The sequence below is a fragment of the Alternaria ethzedia genome, assembly GCF_023757985.1.
Source record: "Alternaria ethzedia strain BMP 0044 chromosome Unknown scaffold_15, whole genome shotgun sequence".
Taxonomy (NCBI): Eukaryota; Fungi; Ascomycota; class Dothideomycetes; order Pleosporales; family Pleosporaceae; genus Alternaria; species Alternaria ethzedia.
Window position 1 is genome coordinate 388,535 of NW_026056208.1, and position 17,689 is coordinate 406,223.

Below are 17,689 nucleotides of genomic sequence, written 5' to 3' on the forward strand. Positions count from 1 at the left end.
GTAGACCAAGAAGACGTGAACATTGAGCGGATGTCGCCGCCATACGCTGATTCCACGCAACACCCCACCGTAGCCTATAAGCCCTCCTCAAACACCCTCCGTGACCCCGCTATACCGTCCACACAGGTACAAATCGCGTCCTTCCGACCAGACTCACCACACTTCCCACAAGCCGCCCTCCACTGCGCCTCCACAACATCTTCCGGAAACTCATCCAAGATTGAGAAACGCACATTATGCGCAAACGGTACATGACTCTTAGAAATCGGCAACGTGTGCATGTGGCACCCGCCCACCGCTCCAGGCAGATCAGGGAATTTTTCGTGGCGCAGCAGACTCCACATGCGGGTTTCCTTGATGTAGTGTTCCGGGTCGACGACGTTCCTCATGAAGCAGTGGGCGCAGTCCATGTTGAAGCGGAGAAGAATGGAGATGTTGTCATGGAGGGAGAATTTCCAGGTATACCAGTCGAGAATTTCGCGAACTCGGTCTATGCTTACTATGCTTGATCTTCTGACTCTGTCCGTAGACATGTGAACGGTCATTTTGCGCAGGCGATTGCGGTTGATTAGACTGCACTCGTCGTAGAAGTCCTTGAATATCCTCTCATAATCCTTATCGAGCCAGAGACTATTTCCTTGTGGTATGAGCGAAAACGAGATATCGTTCAAGCTCAACAAAAGCCCGCGTGTTTCAGCGCGTGTCTGATGGCAGACTAAGCGAAGAGGATTGACATCACCGGGTTTGAAAATGGTGCCGTCGTAGTCCTCGGCAGGTCGCTCACTGTACTGGAAAGGCTGGAGACTCGGCGACCATTGAAAATGCCTGGGGCCATGTCGCAAGGGTTCTGAAGTAGCTACTAAGCCATCCTCGTATGTTAAAGCATACGAGTGGATGATGTCTCGTAGTTCTCGAGGAAGGTTCAGATAGTGGCATACGCCGCTGGGGTCTGGGGTATTGGCTGGGTGGCTCCGAAACCGCAGAGGCTGTTCGTTCCTTGAAGTGGGCATAGTCTTGGCGTGTGTTCGTTGAACGGAAAGTTGTGGCCGGTGGAGCAGTCGTATGTGGTTATAAGTATAGTAAAGTTCAGGCTATAACTTTCACGCGCCGAGATCTTCGAGCTTTGACGGTTTGGCAGTCATTCACAGCAGTGGTGATTCCAGGAGTGGCGACAGTCAAGGTTCCTACGCTTCTTGGTCGGTCGATTACTCCTCTCGAAAGATAAGAGCCCTTCTCAACCCTTCGGTCTTACCAGCGCGCATTCTCAACCTCCGACTTTTCACCATCACCATGGGCGGTTACATCTCCTCATTGTCATCGCTAGCATGGAACTCGCCCTCGCCAGAACCAACGGGCCCTTCACCGCTTCTTGATCTACCATTAGAGCTGCGCACCATGATATATGAATACGCTCTCTACTACGAAGATGGGCTGTCATTGATACCTTCGACACGATGTTTCACACCCACAACACTCCGCCCAAGCAACGCCGCTGATGGCCGCATCACGAACCCCCTCGAACTCACATGTCACCAAGTCCGCGCAGAGACACAAAAGCTCCCTCTGAAACTCAACATAGTCCACGTCGATGACAACGCTCAGCGACTACTAATGTATCACCGAATACTGTGTCGCTTCGTCAGGGGTCTGGACTATGACGTCTATCGCCTTGGACACATTCGAAGACTGTCCATTCAGGTTCCATACCACAGCAAGTTGGACGGTATGCCATCGGTCAGGGTTTACTGGCCGTGCCAAAATAGGTTTCAGCTTTCCCTGAATGCATGGGTGGCGTACAGCAGAAGCCATCCGTTGTGTGAGGTTCAGTGGGCGTACGACCTACGATCAAGTGAGGCGCATCGGCAAGGGTTAGTGTTGATGTGGATGGTAGCTGTGGAAATCGTCATCACTGGCGAATCTCTTCTTACGCTATCTGAGAGAGAGAAAGCGTTTTGGATACCAAGCGCTCAGACTTTCTTGGGAGATTGTCGAGACGAACACACCGGTGCAGTCGCGTTACCGACCAACTTTCGAATACTTATCGATGCGCCGTTTCTCGAGGACCACGTCTTGGCGAGATTACGGCAACAAGAGGAAACAAGTTCATTGAATGATCTCCAAGTTCAGGGGATGGTGGAACAAGTCAAAATAGTCTATGAGCAGGGAATCCAGGGACGCGAAACAACAGCGATGCGCGAAGCAACAGACTGACGACTGTTCGGTAGAGAGGTCTAAGAGCGCGATCAATATCTTGGTAGGAGGGGACATAGTTGCAAAGGGCCTGGAGCAGATAGTCAACAGGTCCAGATAAGAAGGGCGCGGCGCTCGAATAGAATTACCGTTAACATAAGCGCCATATCATTAGCTCGACCATTCCTTGTCTGCTCTAATTAAGATTGATAGCCGCGGTGCTCTTGATGCCATTAGAGCTGCGACGGCGTGGAGAGATTCGCATTACTCATACACTTCATGCGTACAACCGCCCCGGGATAGGCATCTCAACCGGGAAGCTCGTAAAACAGCAATGGCCGATCGGCTCCTCCCCACCCTCGCCCACTTTCCCATGTGTAACAGCACCCCACTGTACCGGTAAAAGACTGGCGTTCACATCTTCTGGCGGCGCATGACACGCCGCGCTAATAGCAGCAGAACAGCTACTAGCCAGAGGTATACCAGCTGGATACCAGAACCTGCTGATGACGAGACCGCCAGCTGCGATGGTGAAACCAACGACCGTAGTCAGGATGATCGCGACGGGGGAATAGCCACATGTTGAGACTTCGCTAGCGGCTTTGCGCGTGTGCATGTCTGTGATGGAGATCTGCACTTTGAATATGCTTTGTGATGCGAGCCAGTGGAAGAGACCTGACACGATGGTCATAGGAATGGCATAGCGGAAGGGTACGTTGAGCCAGTAGGAGTCGCGTTGAAAGCCAGTGGGCGATGTAACGCGGAGCGATTTCCGTGTTTTGACGTAGCTTGCCCACTCCGCCGACACGAACATGCTTGTGTAGAGAGCGTTTAGCGCGATATACAAGTATGAGAGGACCAGTTGAGGTGTGTTCGCCAAAAGTACGCCCGGAATCAGTGATGTGCTGAAGTCCATGAGATTGTTACCGTTGACTGTCGCAAACCCTGTCTTCCATAGCTTTACAGGATCTTTCGGCATGCCTTCCAAGGAAAGTGCTATGCAGAGTCCACCCAGCCCAGCACTGATGGTGTATCTGAAATGGTGAGTGGATGACCGCAAACGGCTTACACACGACTTACGTAGAGTATGTCAGCCACCATCGCGTGGTGCTCGGAGCTCTAGCCCACCTCCTTTTTCTCATTGTGAACCTCGCGGGCTCACTGCTGAGTCCTAGTTTCGTTATGCTAGCGTATTCGTTCCAGTTCCATCGGAGACCAACGTCTTGTTTAGTGTGTAGGCAACGACCGTAGGTTTCGGGATCCGGATCTTCGAGAAATGCCGCGATCGCATCTCCTATGGTCACAAGCGCGCCGTGATCCCAATACAGGCAAAGCAAAAGTATCATACAAACCGCTTTGACAAAGTTGGCCACGATGACCGCTATCGCGATAGTAAAGCTAAATTGCAGCTTGCAGAACTCTTCGACTTGTTCGATAGTGCAGTAGGCCACGGGTACTTCGAATGGCTGCCACGCTGATCGATTGAGTGGAATGACGGTCTCATCGTCAGGATCGCCTGAGTCACGTCTAGTCAATACATGATCTTCGTAGGTGGCGGATGCTGGGTTCACTTACAGTTGACAGGAGAATGAGGAAGACAGCGCCACCCGTTAGAAGGATACACTTCTGGCGTACTGGTCACCGGAAGTTCTTGGTTTGGAGCTTCGATAACATATTCATCTTTCTTGCGGTCTTCTTCCATAGTGATTACTGTTTTGAGTACCCATTCGAAAGAGTCATTCCGATACCGTCGACCAACCCAGTCATCAGCGCCTCGCAGAACCGTTGGGTTTTCCTGAATCAAATACAAGTTACCAACAGCTGAAACATACTGCGTGCCGTATGCTGCAAGACAGTCGGGTGTGCTGACGTTCCTGTATTTGGGTGTCGTGCTGCCATTTCTCAACGCCACCGCATCAGAGGGGTCGAATCTATACTGGTCCCTGATCGTTGAGGATATTGCTTCTGTTGAATTTATGCTGACATTCAGGAAGCCAGAGGTGTCGTAAATGTCTTGCGTTGACATTACCCACTCAGGCGTCGTCGGTATGACAGCATACTCGTTTGCCTGCAGATTTGTGAACACAACGGAGTTGAATAACAAATGTAGCGGTACAGACGAGAGAAACAACAATATCCACAACACGGAGCGATCCCATCCAACGTGCCATAGGTTGCGGAGGTTAGGAACACAGATATGCAGCCAGTTTCGCCGTGCATGCGCACGCCGCAGCTCTTCTCGATTCGGCGCGGCAAGAATCTGTTGGCAGTAGTTGGAGCTGCACAACAGTAAGGTACTAAGCACATTCACAACCAGGTGGATGTAGACGTTCGATTCCCGAACAGTAGAGCAACTGCCTTGGAATAACGTCCCAACGCCATCCTCATGCTCGTAATCGGGATTCTTCCAGACCCAAATTGTGACGGCGAGGTTCATGCTAAACACCAATATGGCGCAGGTAGCCGACGCGAGCGCGCCCATGCGCCAACCCGTAAAGAAGCGCTTCTTCGTAGGGACGGGAGCGCCAGGCTCCAGCGGTCTTGCCAGTAGGAGAAACTCGTCATCGTGGTATGCCTTGTCGTTGGCCAGCTGGTAGGTTGGACGCTTCGCGTTTGGTGTATCCGATTTGCCTTCGATTGTAGAGACATTGTACCGCTGGGCATTCGTGGATGCTGCCCTAATGACGTCTTATCAGCTTGTGCTATTCGTGGTCACACAAAGTGGACGCGTACCTTACGAGCCCTTCTACCCTGCGTGCATCTCCACTTGGATCTTCCTGAGCCTGCAGCTGCTTGTACATGCTGTATAAGCGCCGTACGACCGTTGAGTATAACCCCAGGACAGAGGGGCCAGAGAGCTTGGGGAGTAAGACATTATGTTGGGGGCCGACACAGCCTCACCATATCCTGACTCTCGACCCAAGTGGCGTGGGCTGTGCTTGCAGGTAGATGCGTTGTGATCTTGGCGTCAGCATGTGTGGCTTCTCTTTTTTGAGACGCGTTGCCGTCAACAGGATGCGCGAACGTTACGCGTCGACAACCTCTCGTGTCGACATGTCCAGGGCTGTAACTTCAACATTTCTGCCGAGAATGGCTTGCGCATGCACGATACGCATCTGAATGCTTGTCCTTTTCACGAGTGCGCATGGAAGGGAAGCCGGATTCGTGATGGTGGTGGTGGCTGAAGCACGTCGCCAGGGAGCGTGCAGCGAGAATGCGGCGTAGCTTTGAGACATGTGACGTCACCGGTCTCTTGAACAAATGTCCATGGATGGATGCGCACGAGGTTGTACTGGATCTCGCACGTATCCAAGGACTTTTTCGTAGCGAACTATTTCATCAAACCTGTCAATGGTAAGTAATTTTTTCGAATTGGCGAAGTTCCAAGGTTGGGTCATAAGCTTTTGTATCACGTGACAAGATGGGATTTGGCAACCTTGGAAGCCTGTTACCTTTGGAGGTATGTGGCACGATAGTTCGAGTACTCAAGTAATAAGGCCACCTTGAGCTGCAAAAGACGCACTAACAGTAGGCGGCACGGTGCAAAGCACGATCTGTAAAGCGCGGTAGATTGCATATTTACATGTAACCATCTACATCAACCACTTATCTATGCGGAGCCTCTCTTAACCCTACTAACAGCACTAGCACTCGGCGTGCTCGTAGGCGGCAAAGGAACATATTCCTCAGTATGAGTAGCCTCCGCCGTGCCATTCGTGCTGTAGTCGTCCGTAACAACCTGACTTCCATCCGCAATAACAACATGATCCAGCACCCTCTTGAAATGCTCAAGACTAGCCACAGGCTGGTAGTACGGCACCTCGTGACCCGCCTCATAGATTCTAGTAAACGAGAAGTTACCATACTCGCGCACCTCACCGTACTCAACGCCATCAACAAGGAAGGGAGTGTAGCCCGCAGCGCGGAAAGCTTCAGAGTCTGTGTAGTTGACAGCAAGGGAGACGGCTTCGCCACCGAACCAGTTGCAGATGTAGTCTGCGTCGCCGTAGAGGAGGGCGACGCGCACGCCGTAGCTGAGGATCTCCTCGAGGTCTTCGAGGAAGTTGGGGAAGACGAAGTCGCCCGTGGTGGAGAAGCCGTAGGAGACATTGGGCGCGTTGGTGCTCGTGTAGTTGATGTTTACGCCGATGGCTTCTTGGGTGGAGGCCATGTTGAGGAAGTCCTCGAAGTAGTCCGGGGGCGTGGGGTCGTCGTAGGGGTGGCGGATGTCGTAGACGCCGCGGCCGCCGAAGGCGTAGTAGGGCTCTTCGACGAGGGACCGGCAGAGGTTGGTGGCTTGCGCGCAGGTGAGGTAGCCGGCTTCGGTGGTGCGGTCGGATTGCTTGCAGTATTCGATTTGGTCGTGGCAGCCTTCGGGCATGTAGTAGGCGTTCTTCATGAAGGTGTAGACGGTGTCGTTGACGGCCTTGATGCCGTAGGTGTTGTTGACGGCAAATTCGGGGTAGTAGGGGGCCTGAATCTGCTCGTCAATTATACCGTTGATGACACCGAGAGTGTCCATCTGGACTTCGACACCGGCACATGAGCCGTTCTTGATCTTCTCATTTTGTTGGTAGAAGTAGTTGTAGAAACCTGGACCGTAGTGGCCTCCGTAGCTGGCGAGAGTGTCAGCATTGAGTTCATATCTAGATAATCATATGACCTACCTCTCAGTCCAGAGGTTGAAAGTGAAGTTGGTGATATCGGGGTCGAGCTGCGGGCTCAGCTCCAAGAACGCCTGGAGAATGTGCCATGCACCAATTGCTGCAGCATCGGTGGTGTTCGCAGTGTCCGGGTCGACGAGCGAGTAGCGGCCATCCTCGTCCGTCTCGGTGGTTTCGTAGGAAAAGCCGACACCCACGGGCTGTGAAAGGTACAGCATGTTGCTGCGCTCATTCCACGAGTAAGGGTTTAGCTGTGTCTTCAAGTCCTCGGTGACGTTGCAAGGGCCATGTTCCTGGAACAGACCAATGAGAGAGTCACTTCCGGGTCCTCCGTTCAACCACAAGGTCTGACAATGTGATTAGTACACATTGCAGTAACGCTTCACGAACACAGTACTTACCAATGGCTTCTCAGAAGGGTTCTCGCGAGCCTCAAAGAACCAGAAGAACATGTTCGTCGTCGGGTTGAGGCTGATGTAACCGGCATAGTCGTCGACACCCTCGGTGGTCTCGCACACACCCGCCTTGCCAGGCTGCTTGTACGTGATCTTAGCACCAGCAGCAGATGTAATGGTCGTGACGCCGGTAGGGTCAGCGGGCACTTGGCGTTCCTTGATGAACGGCGCGCGAGCATTGGCTAGCGAAGCAGCGGCCAGAACGGCGGCGAGTTGAGCGAAGCGCGCCATGGTGGGAAGCTTGTCGGGAAGAAGAGCAACCAAGACTTCAGCGAATGCTTGCCCAGCAAAGTAGTGCCCTCCACCTCTTTATATACACGGCCTTACTACGAAGCCAAGCGGCTTTGCGTACACCGGCTCATCTAGCTACGCATGCTTCTCGCGTATTTCAGCGCTGGGTCAACGTCAGACTACATGGTCGTATGCTGCGAGCCGCGGGTTGGGATACAGGAAAGTAGTCTAGATCAGGCAACTGCGGACGTTCTGTGCAATTATTGGCCGGATAACGTGCCTTTGAAGATCCTCCGGCTGTGTGCTGGGAGCAGTGCTCAGGAAGTTCGGCTAGGATGTACCGGCACGTCCCTGGCGGGGTGATAGAGCTGTTTCACCTGCACGACCATCAATAATCATTGTGCCGTCTTCTTGCACTCTTTTCTTCAAGTTGCAAATACACCCATGATGCTCGCACACCTAGTTCCTGCGGTGCTTTGCGACAATATCGCGTTGACGTTGAAGCCTCGTATCCACAAGCCCCAAAGCTTGCTGCAGCGCGCATAATGAGCTCCTTACCCAAAGAAGAAGCTCGCTATGCACAGCGGCGGAACAAGGCCCTTTGCCAAGGCTTGTCTTGCTTGTTACCGGGCGGGCAAAGCTTATCGACGTCATGATTTCGGCGTGATATTGGACGGGAGGCTGGCACCGAGTTTGATGAGCCGTCCGCTGTCGATGGTGTGTGGAGGTGGAGGGAGGGGAAGAGGCCGGGAGATGCCCCGCCACATGCCACAGCCCAGTCCTGTGCTGACTCCGACCGAGCGGTAGGCTTTAATTGTGGCTTTGGCGACTGAGGCGATTACCTGGAACTGTAGGCTTTTTCCTGCGTCAGGAAGTCAAATCGCATGGCTCGTCGCATTAGGAACTCGAGATGGCCAAGGCTTAGTTCAGATGGGTGAGTGGTGTCTGGTCGCACAGACCAGTAGCAAGTGGCTGGGTGGGGACAATCGCAGTCAGCAAGTAGATCGCTCGCAATACGGGCAACACGGCACGGTATCTCGGTGTCTTGTTGAATCAGGCTTCAAGCGGATGAGTATACAGGCGGGTACACGCGGGCATAACAGCAATTGTTCGCGTCTTCAGAGGTATTAGCTTAAAATGAGCAATGTTGTTGGCGGCATTTACTAATGCTCAAATCTCCGGACATTGAGAGGTTTATGTGTGAAACGCACAACACCGAGGTTACTCCTACCCAGCGTATGACGGCCTATCCGCATCTTTCGGGCTGAATCACGCTGTAATCCCAGCACTCGTCACACTCCTCCGTCTCGCCTCCTCCACATCACCGCCAAAATACCTCGCAATCTCCACGTCCAATTCCCTACCCATCAGCTTAGGCATCTCCTTCGCTTGCTTGACCGGATTGATGCCCTCATGATGCGCGCTCGCAAAGATGACATCCAACTCTTCCAGACTGCGACCCTTGGGCTCGGGAAAGAAGAAGTAGACGCTAGGGATGAGGCAGGCGTTGAAGACCGCGAACATGGTGTAGGTGTTGTATTGCAGATTCGCGAACGCTGGGGGCGTGATCATGACGATGACGAAGTTGGAGATCCAGTTTGAGCAGGTAGAGAGTGCGTTTGCTTGGATACGGATGCGGAGGTTAGTGATCTCGGCAGGGTAGAGCCATGTCATTCCCAGCCAACCGATCGCGAAGAACGTGTTGAAGGCGAACATGAAGACCACAGCCGTGATGCCGTACTTGGGCTCTAAGACCGGAGCACCAAATTCGTTCTCGGTGGCCGTCGACGTCATGCTGCTCATGATAGCCATACTAGCCATCATGCCGAACGCACCAAAGAGCATGAGTTTGCGACGACCAGCTCGTTCGATCAGCGGAATTGCGACTAGTCCGGCGAGGAAGTATTCGGTACCGTTGCAGGCGGACAGGAGACGGGACATGTCGGGGCCAAAACCGAGTGAGTTCTCGAAGACGTAGGTTGCGTAGTAGGTCTAGTGAAAGCAAGATCAGTTTGTGGTTTACCACTACGATATCTGAAGGCGTACGTACGATGAGGTTGATACCGCTGATCTGTTGGAAGAACTGCGATGCCACTCCCAATAGCGTACGCCGAAGGTTCTGACTGGGGCCATTGTGCAGAAGCTCCTTCATCTTGAATGGACCATCCCTACTTTGCGCTTCCAGTGCATCCTTTATGTTTGTGAGCTCCGTATCGACCTCTTCCGAGTCCGCAGATGTACCGGCGAGGCGAGCGAGTAGGAGTCGGGCTTCAGCGTGGCGGCCGCGCATTACGAGCCATCTTGGCGAGTCGGGCAGGAAGCAAAGACCGATCCTGAGATCATGTTAGTCGTATGCTCTGAGGAACAGGAGAAGGTATACGTACATGACGAGAATAGTGAAGAAAGACTGGAAGACAATGGGAAACCTCCAGCGCACGGAGCTGTAGACCTCGCCCGATGGCAGAAAGTAGAATCCGTAAGTTACCCAGTACGAGATCATTACGCCTGCGACGATGACTGCTCCGGATGTGATGATCAAGCGTCCACGCTTCTCCGGTTTCGCGCATTCAGATTGCCAGGTCGGGATGGCTGGGAAGGTTATTAGTAAGTGATGAAGCTTGCAAGCCAATAAAACACTCACTCGCTGTGACCATGCCGTTGCCAATGCCACCGACCACACGACCAATGGACAGTAGGGCGTACCCGTCGACTCCACCACCACTAGTACCTCCCGCAACCACTTGGAGAACTGTTCCAACAATCATGATGAAGCTGCCCCAGAAGCTACTGCTTTTCCTTCCCCAGACCTCACCGTAGAACAGAATCAGAACGGCGCCGAGGAAACATCCAATCTGATACACCGCGACGCATGCGGATAGGATACTGGGGCTACCCGTGCACATGCTTGGATCGGGAACAGTGTTGGTCGGTGCATCGAGCCAGCAGAGGTTGTTCTGACGTTCGCGAGGTGTCATAAGAGGAAAGTGGCGTTGGAAATCTAGATGGCGGAGAAGTCAGTGTATGTCTCATACAGTTCATATGTCAGAGTACTTGCCATCGAGAGTGAGGACGCCGGACAAAACTCCCTGGTCATAACCGAACATGAGAAATGCCAGACAAGAGCACCATGCTATGGCGTTGTTCAACGCTTTCCCTTGGAGGAGACCAGCGCCGGGAACGTGCCATTCTGGCAGGTTACCGAGCTTGGAGAAGATACCTAGGACGCCGGAAGGTTGTGATGCTGCCTTTTGTTGTTCGATCGCATCTTGTGATGATGAGGAAGGATTGTCATAGTTGATGTTATCAATGCGCGTGTCAGGTGAATGTTCTGAGCGCTTCTCGTCTATCTTTTCGGAACCCATTTTGAGACTGAGATGGTCGAAAGAGTCCTAGCCAACGAATAGTGCAAACATCTGCTGGTCAGCGCCATTTTATACTTTTGCGCTTCCGCACACTCGGCTATCCTGCCGGTAGACAGATGCGTTTAGGTTGCAGCCAACTCCTCCGTGCGCCATCACCTGCAACCCCAGAGTCTTAGCCATAGCATATATGGGGTAATTTGTGGCTGGTACAAAGCCCATCGGCGACGTAGTCCAAGCCTTTCTCCAGTCGGAACGACCTCTTCGGGCAACCCGTCCAGGTGCTGAGGCTTTTCCGATGCACTAAGTAGGGCCAAGAGGCCAGACAAGCAGCGGAGCGGAGCCTGGACCTTGGCGAGCATCCTCATCTCGGCGTTCGGGTCAGGAATACGGGAGAACCTGTGAACAGAGATGAGTATTGCCGCGTAGTCGGGGAGATAGAGTAAGAAATGTTGGAGAAAGCGAGAGTGAGAAGTTGTTTGTTGTGTGGCAGACGTGCTGCTCAAGTCTGCTTTGAATCGTATATAACGCCGAACCATGCTGACTGTATAGTACATAGGCGTGCAAGCATGCGGCTTGCTTCATGCCTGTCGATGGCTCCAGATGGTAGTCCTTGCTGCTGGAGCTTCCATCTGTAGTGCGCGGCTTCCCTCTATTCATCCTGACTTCCATAACAGCCCAGATCCAATGATCATCGTGGTCGTTCAATGTTATCCATTGCGCTCGCTCATTTCGTGGTGAAGAGTTCGTTCTATTTCTTGCCGCGTTTCGCTTCGAGGAAAAGTACTTGTTTCCGCACTGTCCGTTGTCAGCCATGTTCCTGCATCTGGCCTGCCCCTCGACGACCCGCTGGTCCTTCAATTGCCCCAAAATGGCATCCAGTCTAGTATGATATCGTATATGAGGCAGGCGCCGGCCGACGATAGAGGGAGGAACGTGTAAGGGTGTCGTACCGATGGGATCGTATTTGAGCATGCTCAGCGGTTGATGCGCACGTGGTCTTTGCATCGTCCGGTAGTAGCCCGTCATGGCCATCGAAATCAGACGCACCATAATGGTACGGGACTTTGCTGTGAGGCTCGTCGTCAGCGCATATCCGCAGATGTGTGAGTTGTGGGAGGGCGCATTGCGGATTGGCGGGGGCGTTGTGTTGGCTTCTAAGGGCCTGATATTGGAGTAAAGCGAGAGCGCATACCTTTCTTCGCCATTGCGACAGGCGGAGATGTGTGGTGCCGACGTCAACGGTGGTGGTGTCGCGGCGTGACGATTTGCAGATGCGGATCTTGGACCGGAGGTTCTGCGGCGCCAACGCGGTCAGCCAATCAGCGTCGATTGAGGTCTTTGCACCACCCAGAGTTTAGCTGTGCCCGTCAAACCTCTTCGTTCCAACCCTCACGGCCACGATTTTGTTGGCGCATCTCACCTTTGGAACCATTTCAAACTGGTTTCATCAAAAGCGGTGTTGCTCTTTCTTCGGCCCTTGAGGTCATGGCTGACAGCGATTGCGTGAGTACACAATACGCCTACCCCTCGTGTCTTCTTCAGAATCATTCTTCGTCTTTGCGACACTTCCGCTCTCAATGTCATCTTGCATTTCCTTGATCATCCCATTGTCTCTATCGTTGTTTCCAGATTCGATGCCTGTACGTGATAACGACGTTCCATCCTCTTGCAACATATCTCCGTCACCGACCTCAAGGATGACGACATGGTTTGCAACTGGCCATCAACATGGTCGGCGTACCTCACTCACTCCAGATCCAAAATCGAGGGGATATCGAAAAAGATATGAATTAAACTATCTAGTAATGTCGGAACAGAGCAACCTGCAGACCCACGCGACATGCCGTTCGATGTAGCGGGCGAGCGGAACAGCTCTGCGTCCATGCATATACGCAACCTGCCTTCCGAATCTGCGTAACGGGCGCAGCAAGTATACTTGATGACCCCATTCTTAGATCCGACCCCTCGATTTCTGGAAGACAGGGCATGCACTTTGGTTTCTTCTCGGCTCCAGTTTCGGGACACTACTATCGCCCTGAGGCAGTAGGTCCTTTTCTGTGGAGTCGTTGTACTGGTTGGAAAAGCGGCGTTCGAAGATCGCGTGTCCCCTTGGAACACCAGGACCAGGACCAACGGCAAGCCGGAGCCAACGATGAGCGGAGAAAGCACCCGCACAAAGGAGCCATAGAGCGACAGCCCTGGATATCAGCAGCTTTTCAAAGTTGATTCCAAGATATACATAGCCCGGGATGGATGCTCGACGAACCCTTATGTCGCTTGTCCATACTCAGCGCGCCGGCGTTGGCAGCAAAAAGAGCGTGGGAAAGCAAGGCGCTCACCAGGCCCGTGCTGCCGTCGCCTTGCGTATTCGAATCGCTGTCCTTACACAAGGCAAAGTGAAGCCAAAAGATTCACAAAAAAAATGTTAGCTACTCTTTGATTGAGCGTGTCATCCTTAGTGCAGGGGCCATGCTAATCTTCTCTGTATCGTTTCAAATGACCAAATGCCCGAAGGCGAAGAGAAGCTCGATTGTGGTGGTTATATACCCAAGGTCGAGCGGTGAGGGCGTTTGTTTGTGTCGAGCGGGTACCCGGGCTTGTGCGCAGCGACAAGGCAGCAGGCGGCGTGTGGCATGCGCCAAGCGCCGGCAGGGAGCCGAGGGGAGAGGAGAGGAGTTCCGAGATGGTTGGTCAAGGTTGAGTCGATGTTAGCATGGCCTGCAGATGGAATGTTCAGCATACCTTTGGTGCGGCGCTTCTTGCGACCCCACTCTCGCACCACGACGATGGAGCGTCAAAGCGGCGCCTGAAGCCAAGGCGATACCCTTGAAATGCTTGATAGTCGGCTTTCGATGTCGTCGCATCGTTTGGGAGCTGCTTTGGCCATCTGGTCAGCTATGAACGGAATCCGCGGAGTTGAGGTTGACGATCAACCAACGATGACGCATTCCGGCAACCAGGTAGCCAAAAGAGGAGGAGGCGGACATGGAAGAATGAGATGAGAAGAGACGGATGTAGCAGCTTGCTGATGATGCTTAAGCGTATCTGCGACAGTGTTAGCTGTACGCAAATGGGAAGAGTAGGGCAGACGATGACACTCAATACTATGGCGTTCGGTGTGTTGCGAAGACTGGACAAGAGCTTGTCGCACGAATACCCTGAAGACGGCAGACTGCCCGCGGTCAGCATGCTGCTGTCTTGACAGGAACGAGGTACTTACCGTCGAATCCGAGGAAAGCACATCCGCGTATACGACACCAAGCGGTTAGCATGATGCTGACTTTGGGGATCAGAGGTACTTACCGTCGGGCCGTTGGATACGAGTGAGGAAGCTGGAAGAGCACATTGCGCGCATACGACACCATGCGGTTAGGAGGATGCTGTCTTGTAGAAGAGGAGGTACTTACCTTCAAAGCAGTCGTCAAGACTGGAAGTCCACCGCTCACTCGAAGAAGGTCAGGATACACGCATCGCATTAGCAAAATCCATATCTCCAGGCATTTGGTCGATTCGAACGACACTCACCGGATGCATGGCGCCGCCGCCGCCGACACTAGAAGCTACCAAATTCGATCAAGTGTCCTCAACTTCATGTGAAGTGTGGGAAATGTACGGACGACCCACAACATCAATTCAATGAATTGGAAAAGATGCTTAACCCACGTCCAACCATCGAGCTGTGGGTCTATACAGGACAAAAGCCCTGAATAGCAGCTCGAAATGCGACTTGCTCTTGGGAGCCGCTCAGTGAGAAGCCACTATGAGGAAGTGGTCTCACTACCTTAGAGGTTGATGCGACTCCCTGAAACCGACATTGGGACTGCGGTCGGTCAAAGAAAGAGGTGAGGACATGGAAATACGCCGGTAGAATCTGGATACTTCGGGTCAGCTGGTCAATGAGAACAATACTCACAGGATTGCCTGGCCGTTGCGGACAACGACGTTCGAGAAGGCAACCAGATTTGGTTGGCGATCGGGCGGAGATGCCGTGAGTGGAGAATGCGAAATGATCAGGCGATGTGACCAGGAGGCAGTGCCAGGTGAGAAGGCGGTGCCGGGCGAGGAGACGTATATCTTGATGATCAGCAATGTGCCTCACCACCGAGCATTTGGTCAAGGTACTTACTGCGATGAAGCAACCAAGGGCGAAGTCTGCCGGAACGCGGACTGGAGTGCCTGACGCTGAAGTTAGTGAAGGGGCTGGATCTTCGGACAATTTGTTCAATCTGAACGACACTCACGAGATAGCATTCGCCGTTGCGGATGACTGGGCTAGAGAAAGCTGACCATCGTCGACGCCAGTCGGGAAGGCGTGCATGCAGAACATCAGTATAAGCCACAGCCATCGAGCATCTGGTCGGAAGTACTTACAGCAATGCGACAGCCACTAGGAAGCCGCCGCGCCGTCGAAGGTCATGCGTTTGAAGTCAGCCACCGTCTCAACCCTTCGGGCATCTAGTCAGTTTGACCGACACTCACAGATTTGCTGTCGCCGCTGCCGGGGACAAGGCCAGAGATAGCCACCATTGGATCAAGGGCTGGGGAAAGAGAGACGACTCAGATCTCGGCGGTGCGGACTGGAGATGCTACTATGAGGAAGAAGTCTCGGAAGATCATCGCACCGCCTTGAGAAGCGCAGAGCTAGCGTCCGCAGAAGCTGAGAGAAGATGTGAAAGAGTTAGCTATGGTCTTGTACGAAGGAGAGCGAAGAAGGGAGTACTTACCGAAAGCAAAGATACGCTGCCATGTCGACATCAAAGGCGGAAGCATCACGTCACGCAAGCAAAAGGGACCGAATGGTATCAAACGAGTATATATCTGTGGAGAGTTAGCAACTGGAACCGGAAAGAGAAGCGACGAGGAAAGACTTACTATATCTACCGCAACACCAAGGAGGGTTTCCTTCGACAGTTTCCATCATACAATCCATCGACTCATCCATGCAGGGGCGTATCTTGACGTATGTAATCTCGCCAAAGCCCTGGAAGAAGGAACGGAGCTCGTCCTCGGTGACTTAGCCGGAGAGACCACCGATGAAGATGGTGGTGTTATTGAGGTCAGTGAACTGGTTCCATTTGCTGGCGTACAAGCATAGAAACCCAGATCCGGCATTCCGAAAGTCGTCATCAACATCCCCATATCTCGTCCGTTTGACCGAAGGGTCAATGAAAGAGTGAATGAAGCAAAAGGACCGCAGCCGTGGCGAAGATTGATCTAGCATAGGCCCTGGACTGTATGTGCCCTCGAAGTCGTCGCTGCGGTAGCAGGATGACTTCGAGAACACATACAGTCCAGGGTCTATGCTTTGTCCAGGACAGAGCTGTTGGCGGTCATCCCATGGGGCGTCATCGGGGAATGGGCAGACGCTGAGACTCGGGAAGGAGGCGCTTCAAGCGTGAGCCACTGAACGGGATAGGCGGACCAGTGGGACTGAAGTATGCGTTGCGATGCAACGGCCACCGGCGGTGATGTTCTCGTAGCCTGCGGGCTTGATGTCCCATTGCGTCATGCGACGTTCGCGCTTCTGGATGATTGTGAAGCTGGTGAGGTCGGGTGTAGCCTCGCGCGGCTTGTTGAAGGGCGGGGACTCCTCCTTTGCCTCCAGACGGCTTGGGGTGTTCTGGCATCTTGATAATGTTACTGAGCGGCCTGCGGTCGAAGAGCTCGAACCCGGAATCGACAGTAGAGCTGACGCATCTTATCACGTCCGCCGCCGAAGCCTCCATCGCGTCGTCCCCGAAAGAGGCGATTGGGTAGTGGTAACAGTCATGTCCATATCATCTCAAACCATTACACACCAGTTACCAGTATCATCCATATCCATCTCAAATCAGACCAACTCCTTGTGCATCTCAAGGACCTGAGCCTTGGTGCCAGACAGCGCCATAGCAGCGTACAGATCCTCCTCGAAGCCCGCCTGAGGGCTAATATCATTGAACTTCTCTTTGCGCTTGTTGACGAGTAGCACGAAATGGCGAGGTAGATAGCACAGAAGCTAGCGAATCCGTCTGATAGTGTCCAGTAGATTGGCTTCGGTACCTGGCCTCCCTGTCGCCGCGCATCCTGAGGACGGACCGCTCCGAGACGGGCTTCTGGCGAGGTTTCGAAAGTTTGCGACCAACGACGACACGCGCGAGGATCGGGTTGGAGAGCTTGCCCTTAGCGGCATCCTCGTCACCGCCGCCGCCCTGATCCGGAGTCGTGTTCCTCTCCGAAAGAGGCGTGCGCTTGTTGACGAGTAGCAGATCCGGAGTGGTGTTCATCCCCGAAAGAGGCGATGGGTGCTGCAAGTCTCTCAGCTGATTCAGTATGGTAAACTCCGTGCGCAGGAGCTGGAAGCAGCGGCGATGGAGAGGAGAAGTCGTGGCACTCTGGGCACGGGCTACGAGCATACAGCAGTAGCGAGGTAGCAGTCTAAGCCGTATCGGATGGAGACCGCCGTCCGGGCATGAAGTATTCCAGGGCGTCACAGGATACTGCGATGTATGGGCTTCGTCTGTCGACGATATGCTCGTACTACTGGTTGGGTGAAGAGATATCGACTGCTTCTGAACTGTCGCCCCAAGACAAGCGCCAACCCTAGGATGGGGAAGGCGGCTTACAGCTTGAAAATGAAATATTCGACATACCCGAAGGCGGTGGACGCTGAGATGGTGGCCAATCTCGCCGAACATCAGAGCAGGTCTTGACGTGGTTGCCGTTGGTACGAGCTATCGGAGGAGATGAAGTATGCGTTGCGATGCCATCGCGTTGGTGTCGTGAAGTACAAAGTACTTCTTGCCGATGA

The 17,689-nt window shown here is 53.3% G+C and overlaps 4 protein-coding genes across 4 annotated transcripts; all 4 read right to left on the bottom strand.

The window, feature by feature from the left end:
• Positions 1 to 2,467: 2,467 nt before the first annotated feature.
• On the bottom strand, positions 2,468 to 4,991 carry J4E87_006465 (uncharacterized protein; the record flags this gene model as incomplete). The annotated part of the gene is made up of 4 exons (XM_049378070.1): positions 2,468 to 3,224; positions 3,319 to 3,751; positions 3,826 to 4,868; positions 4,924 to 4,991. 4 exons carry the CDS (start codon positions 4,989 to 4,991, stop codon positions 2,468 to 2,470), a joined length of 2,301 nt encoding a protein of 766 aa, XP_049232262.1.
• An 809-nt stretch (positions 4,992 to 5,800) lies between these two features.
• J4E87_006466 (uncharacterized protein) lies at positions 5,801 to 7,540 on the bottom strand (the record flags this gene model as incomplete). Its single annotated transcript, XM_049378071.1, has 3 exons — positions 5,801 to 6,806; positions 6,858 to 7,201; positions 7,256 to 7,540. 3 exons carry the CDS (start codon positions 7,538 to 7,540, stop codon positions 5,801 to 5,803), a joined length of 1,635 nt encoding a protein of 544 aa, XP_049232263.1.
• A 1,269-nt stretch (positions 7,541 to 8,809) lies between these two features.
• J4E87_006467 (uncharacterized protein) lies at positions 8,810 to 10,902 on the bottom strand (the record flags this gene model as incomplete). The annotated part of the gene is made up of 5 exons (XM_049378072.1): positions 8,810 to 9,532; positions 9,591 to 9,873; positions 9,925 to 10,129; positions 10,182 to 10,423; positions 10,592 to 10,902. The coding sequence occupies 5 exons, from the start codon at positions 10,900 to 10,902 to the stop codon at positions 8,810 to 8,812; spliced, it is 1,764 nt and encodes a 587-aa protein (XP_049232264.1).
• Positions 10,903 to 16,732: 5,830 nt separating this feature from the next.
• J4E87_006468 (uncharacterized protein) lies at positions 16,733 to 17,165 on the bottom strand (the record flags this gene model as incomplete). The annotated part of the gene is made up of 2 exons (XM_049378073.1): positions 16,733 to 16,852; positions 16,893 to 17,165. 2 exons carry the CDS (start codon positions 17,163 to 17,165, stop codon positions 16,733 to 16,735), a joined length of 393 nt encoding a protein of 130 aa, XP_049232265.1.
• Between the last annotated feature and the right edge of the window lie 524 nt (positions 17,166 to 17,689).